Source organism: Hipposideros armiger, unplaced genomic scaffold (genome assembly GCF_001890085.2).
Source record: "Hipposideros armiger isolate ML-2016 unplaced genomic scaffold, ASM189008v1 scaffold_552, whole genome shotgun sequence".
Classification (NCBI taxonomy): domain Eukaryota; kingdom Metazoa; phylum Chordata; class Mammalia; order Chiroptera; family Hipposideridae; genus Hipposideros; species Hipposideros armiger.
The window spans coordinates 853,439-858,812 of record NW_017731902.1 but is presented as its reverse complement, the minus strand read 5'-3'; the positions used below and the strand labels follow the sequence as shown (position 1 = coordinate 858,812).

The 5,374-nt window shown below is 40.2% G+C and overlaps 1 protein-coding gene across 1 annotated transcript in view; it reads right to left on the bottom strand.

Annotated features, from left to right (window-relative positions):
- Window positions 1-5,374, bottom strand: part of NUP54 (nucleoporin 54) — a 43,354-nt gene that overhangs the window by 20,740 nt on the left and 17,240 nt on the right. The window contains 2 exon segments of the mRNA XM_019623486.1: window positions 3,821-3,913; window positions 3,915-4,048. Of these exon segments, the coding sequence (XP_019479031.1) occupies window positions 3,821-3,913; window positions 3,915-4,048 (227 nt within the window).

Here is a 5,374-nt window from a genome sequence, read left to right as displayed (position 1 = left end):
AAAAGGCTGTGGCAGGGAAGGTGGATAGAGCTATCACAGGCCTCTGAACCAGTTGGGCAACTCTGACAGGTACACAAATTTCATTTTGGGGTTTAGCGTAGAGATGAAATTAATCTTAACTATATCTAACTTGACATATGAACAGAAGGGAATACTAGCCAATCTAAAATTGTTTTATGTGTTTTCCTCATTGTCAGTCTTTACCAATGTGGTGCCAAAAAGACTTTTTAAGACAAATGTTCAAACCATTAGTACTCTCTGAGCTCTGCTGCAGGTTTTCTGGGATTCTAATTTTTACTCTCCTATATTTCTGGTGTAATAAGAGACAGAGATTCATCAATATTTTAACATAAAAGATATAAGAAGGGAAAAAACCCAACCCTCTGATATTCATCATTAATTCTGATATGGAAAATGACTCACGGCAGACTGCATGTTGCATGCAGGCACAACCAAATACTCTATTTACTGTAGGTTCTGCTGCACTACTACAAAACCATAAACATTTTCGATAAAAAATCATGTAAAGTATTGAACATTGTTCTTAATCTTTTTTATTACTCCTCACTTCCATAGAAAAACTAACATATACTTTGGATTGGCTACATAATAAAACTATCAGTCAGGATCTTATGCTCCATAATACCAAAAATGTTTATTAGTAATGGTGGATCTGCAAGGATACAAAATAAAAAAGTAAACAAGAATTTCTATCAGCCTTTTGCTGAAGGTTGTTATTGAACATATACAAAAGTAATTTAAAAACAGTTAATAGTATCACAACTCAAAACTTAACAGTGATAACTCCAAGTGAACACTGAAATCAAGCAAATAACCAACAGGTTTACTTATTGTTGGTGAATTACAATACAGCTGAGTGGCTTTGTTCAGAAACACAAATTTCAAAATAATGTTTCTGATTTACCCAGTGCCAATTTTAAGCAAACAGGGAAAAAAGTAAACATACCAAATGACAATAATATGTGATCACTTTAAATATATTCAATGATAATGAGTTATTTTATCTTTGGAATTTTCAAGTATTCTTCAAAACGTTTTCAAATCGGATGCCAAGGTGATATTCACACTGCAGTAACAAGTGACTGCACAAAATACCAGACTTCCCAAAGAAGTCTTAGGGAATAATGTTTATCAAATGCATATAATTGGCATGGGCATAAGTGGCATAATGTAAGAGAATATGGACAAAAAATTCATATACGAGCAGCTGAGAAACAAGACTTTTCTGTGGCATTGTATGTAAAGCATACATAGACCTATTTTAAATTTCTACATACACACACACATTACAGGTTGTGTTTTGCAAATTTCCAATGAGCTTTAAACAATCCATCTAGGGAGTAAAATAAAATCTTGTTATTTTTTTTAATGCAAAGATGTCTAGCCTACCTTTTCGAACTCAATGTTGACAATAAATTGCTCTCGGGTCATTTCTCAAATTATCCAGTAAAGAATTGGGGATTTTTTTCTATAATTACGTATCTTATAGAATGTATACAAATTAATAGGCCGAGTTGAACAAATAAATACATTATTGTTATACAGGTTAAAAAACAAGATAGGTTACTGCTGTTCGTATAAGACTTGTTCCCTTGGGAAACACATGGACAATAAAATGAACCTCCAATGAAAGATGCAGGAAAAATGAAAAATGACTGCAGGAGTCCAAGAATCCCAGGAAAATTAGCCTGATTGCTAAGTTTATACTTTGGAAGCGATATCTAATAATTTGGAAAATATATTCTCTAAATAATCATACATTCCAAATTCTTATTATTTGGTATATTCTGTTCAATTAAATGCAAACTTAACAAATAAACATTGTAACTTGCAAGACTTCCCCAAACTAAATCTCTTAAGACAGTCAAAACTTGATAACAAATGTTTTTTATTCGACATTAGGAGGTAAATTTCCTTTCCTTATGAGACAAGTCGCTGTTCTTCCCCAACCTCTAGAAACCACAAAATATTCTTGGACTCCAGCTCCCAACATTCGTTACACATACGACCCGCAGTATCTACCTGCACTTGCCAGACTGTTACCAAAATTGAACGGAGTCGCCGAGGTAGTAGAAACACCGAAATTCCCAATATTAAAGTTCACTGCAGGATTAGCAGTTAATCCGAAACCCCCAAAATTAAACCCACCGGCGGTGGAGTTGGCAGTCTCAAGCCCACCAAATCCTGCTAGGTGTGTAGGCAAAGAAACAAAAATTGTAAAGGGGAGAGGGGGAAGAAGAAAGAAAAGAAAGCGAGATAAAGATTAGAAGAGTCTGCAGGAAGTTGCACAGGAGTGAACAATGACTAACCTTGACTACTCCAAACGAGTTAAGAAAGCGGAGGAGGTGGGAACAGGAGGCAGGAGCAGGAGCGTGAAGTCCCTTAGCGAGGACCAAAGGAGCCCAGGCGAAAGCTCCCGCGGCTCAGGGGCTGGGATCTAAGGAGCCGCAGGGCGGCACCCAGGGGTCCCCCCGCTTTATCCTCGCCTGGCCCAGCAGTGGGAGCCATGCGATCGTTCTCGCGGATCGTGGAGGCTAACACGGGGAGCGGAAGGCGGGTCTCCGCCAAGGCAACAGAGGAACCGCCTCCGGTCTGTCGGAGTCCGACTCCCCCTGCGGCGGGAAGCGAACCGCAGGAGGGCAGGGCCCTGCGGGGGCCCACGCTCAGTGTGCGAGCTCCAGGTTGGGCCTCGAGTCCCCCCGCGGGCTCTTCAGGAGCCGCCTTGGCCCACTCTGCCGCCGCCGCCGGCCCTTTTCCGAAGCCCTAGTCTCCGTGCCGGCAGGAGACCCCAGGACCCCCAAGCCTGAGTCACGGACCGAGGGTGCGGACCGGAGGCCTCCCCTCCTCCCCGGAAGAAGGCCTGGGGGGATCACTCACCCGCAGGGGCCGCGGTGGCTGCAGCGGTGCCCGAGGTGCCCGAGGGAGCCCCAAAGTTGAAGGCCATATCGAAGGAGCGGAGACCCAGAGGACCAAGACGCCGCTCCCGCGATACTGGGTGCCCTCCGATTTTTGATCCGGCGGGGAACCCGCCTCTGGATCCCGCAGTTCCGCCTCTTTTCTGGCCTCGTCTATGAGGCCGGAAGTCACGAAAGGCGTAGTGGGTGGAGGATGGAGAGGGAACGCCCAGGTCCGGTTAGTTTCCAGGGCTTTGTGGCTTCTTGAGGCGTTGAGCGTCACAACCAAGGTGAAAGCTGGGAAGCTTACAGTGACGTGCCACCCGAGAGCCCTTAAAAACTGCCTTAGGGAGGTTCCTTTGAAAAGGTGTGCAGAAGGCTGAATACGTGTTTATAATGAAGCCAGGGAGGAAAGAAAGCCAGATACTCATCCTGTATTGTGGGGCTATGGATAATGGAGTCAATGGATACTGCGAAAACTGAAAATTCACGAAGCATCGTGTCATGTCATGGGACTAAATTTTTTTTTTTAAGGCTAAAAATGGTGCCTCTGAGAATGATGTCTCTCTTNACTAAATTCTAGTTTTACATCTCCCCTTTATAGATGCCAATCATACCATTCCCCCCCCCCCGCTGACCCCCGTTAACACTTTCTACCCGTTATAAATTACATTCTAATCACACCTTCCCTCAGTCATATTCTTGTCACTTTCAGTCACACATACTATGTAAGAAATCAGTTAAATATTATAATTTCTGTATTTTTAAAATAAAAGTATAACTGTACCATGTTCAAAGAGTACTAAAAAATCCAAGCAATTGTTTTCTTGGTATTATTTTAATCCAAACATCATATTCTCTCTTAGACACACTCTTCAAGTGAAGATGAAAAGCATAATTAATACCTTAAATCGACAAAAGGGATTTTCTTGTGTGAAATCCACTGGTGGAATGTTATTGTTGAAATATCCTTTTCCTGTTCCCCAAAAGGCCTGCAAATTGATTCCATTTTGCCAAAATAGCATCTCTCTCATCTCCTAACAGCGTTGGAGCAGAAAGAGCACTTGCAGTATTTATCAGTTGGTTTGACTGGGCAGGAGCTTGTGTAGGTTGACTGAAGAGACCACCTAATGCTAAAAATATACCCCAAAATTAGTATTAAAAAAAAAATCAATTCAGATCCTAGGTGTGGTAGGCAGAATAGTACCCCCACAAAGATATCCACATCACAATCCCCAGAACCTATATGTTTATACAGGAAAAAGGGACTTTGCAGATGTGATTAAGAAATTAAGTTGGGATTATCCTGGATTATCACAGTGGGCTCAACATAATCATAAGGGTCCTTAAAAGGGAAAAGGGAGGTCAGAGTCAGAGTGAGATCTGAAGATGCTATGCAGGTGCCTTTGAAGATGGGAGAAGGGTCTACAAGCCAAGCAATGCAGACACTCTAGAAGGTAAAGGAATGGATTCTCCCCTAGAATATCAAGGAACACAGCCCTTGATGTTAACAGTGAAATCCATTTCTGGATTTCTAATCTCCAGAACTGTAACACATTTTTATTGTTTTAAGCCACTAAATTTGTAAAATTTTGGTATAGCAACAATAGGAAACTAATATACCAGGACAACACTTATAATGTTAAACTTGCTTTTCTAATATCATCTTAATACAATTAATTCCATTAACAGAACACAAATTGCTACAACTTCTCCGACAGAAAGAAAGGCAAAGTTGTTAGATCAGATCAATGTTTCCAAAGTGTGAGAGAAGTAAATACCCCTGGCACAAGATATTATTATAGCTGTCAAGCAACAGTTGAGCCACTAAATGGACTAAAGTCACATAACAAAAAATTCTTTTAAAAAAATTATCTGACTATACAAAAAAGAAGTCTCAGTCTGGTGCCAGTATGTCTTTAATGCTTCATGACACCTGCTTATCTCACTTTTTAACAAACAGAGAACAAGTCTAAGGCTCGAAGTTTAAGACAAAGATATCTGGCTAGAATTTATTAACACTATTTTATTTTCTTTGTACTTAGTTTTCTTCATAGCAAATGAAATTGGTTTTCCATTTATAGTAGTGGTATGATTTTTTCTTTTAAAATAAATGTATTTAATGTTTAAAAGTAAATTAATTTAAAGAAAATCCTTAAACAATAATACAAATGGTATGTAGATAAAAATCATGATGATAATACCAAAATGACCTGAGTTTTATTTTAGGGCACTATATTAGAGGATATTTAAGTTTTCTTTCAGCTCTAAAGATTGCAAGTGTCAAGGTCAACTGGGCTTCTAAAGGGCTGGAGAGGGGAGGGGCTCTTGTTACCCACCAAATGAATATTAATTCCCAAATGGGTACATATGAAAATTGCAGACAGCTGGACTAGAAGCCCGAAGACTTGAATCCTGGTTTATTAAAAGCTCACTTTGTAGCTCTGGCCAAAAAATTC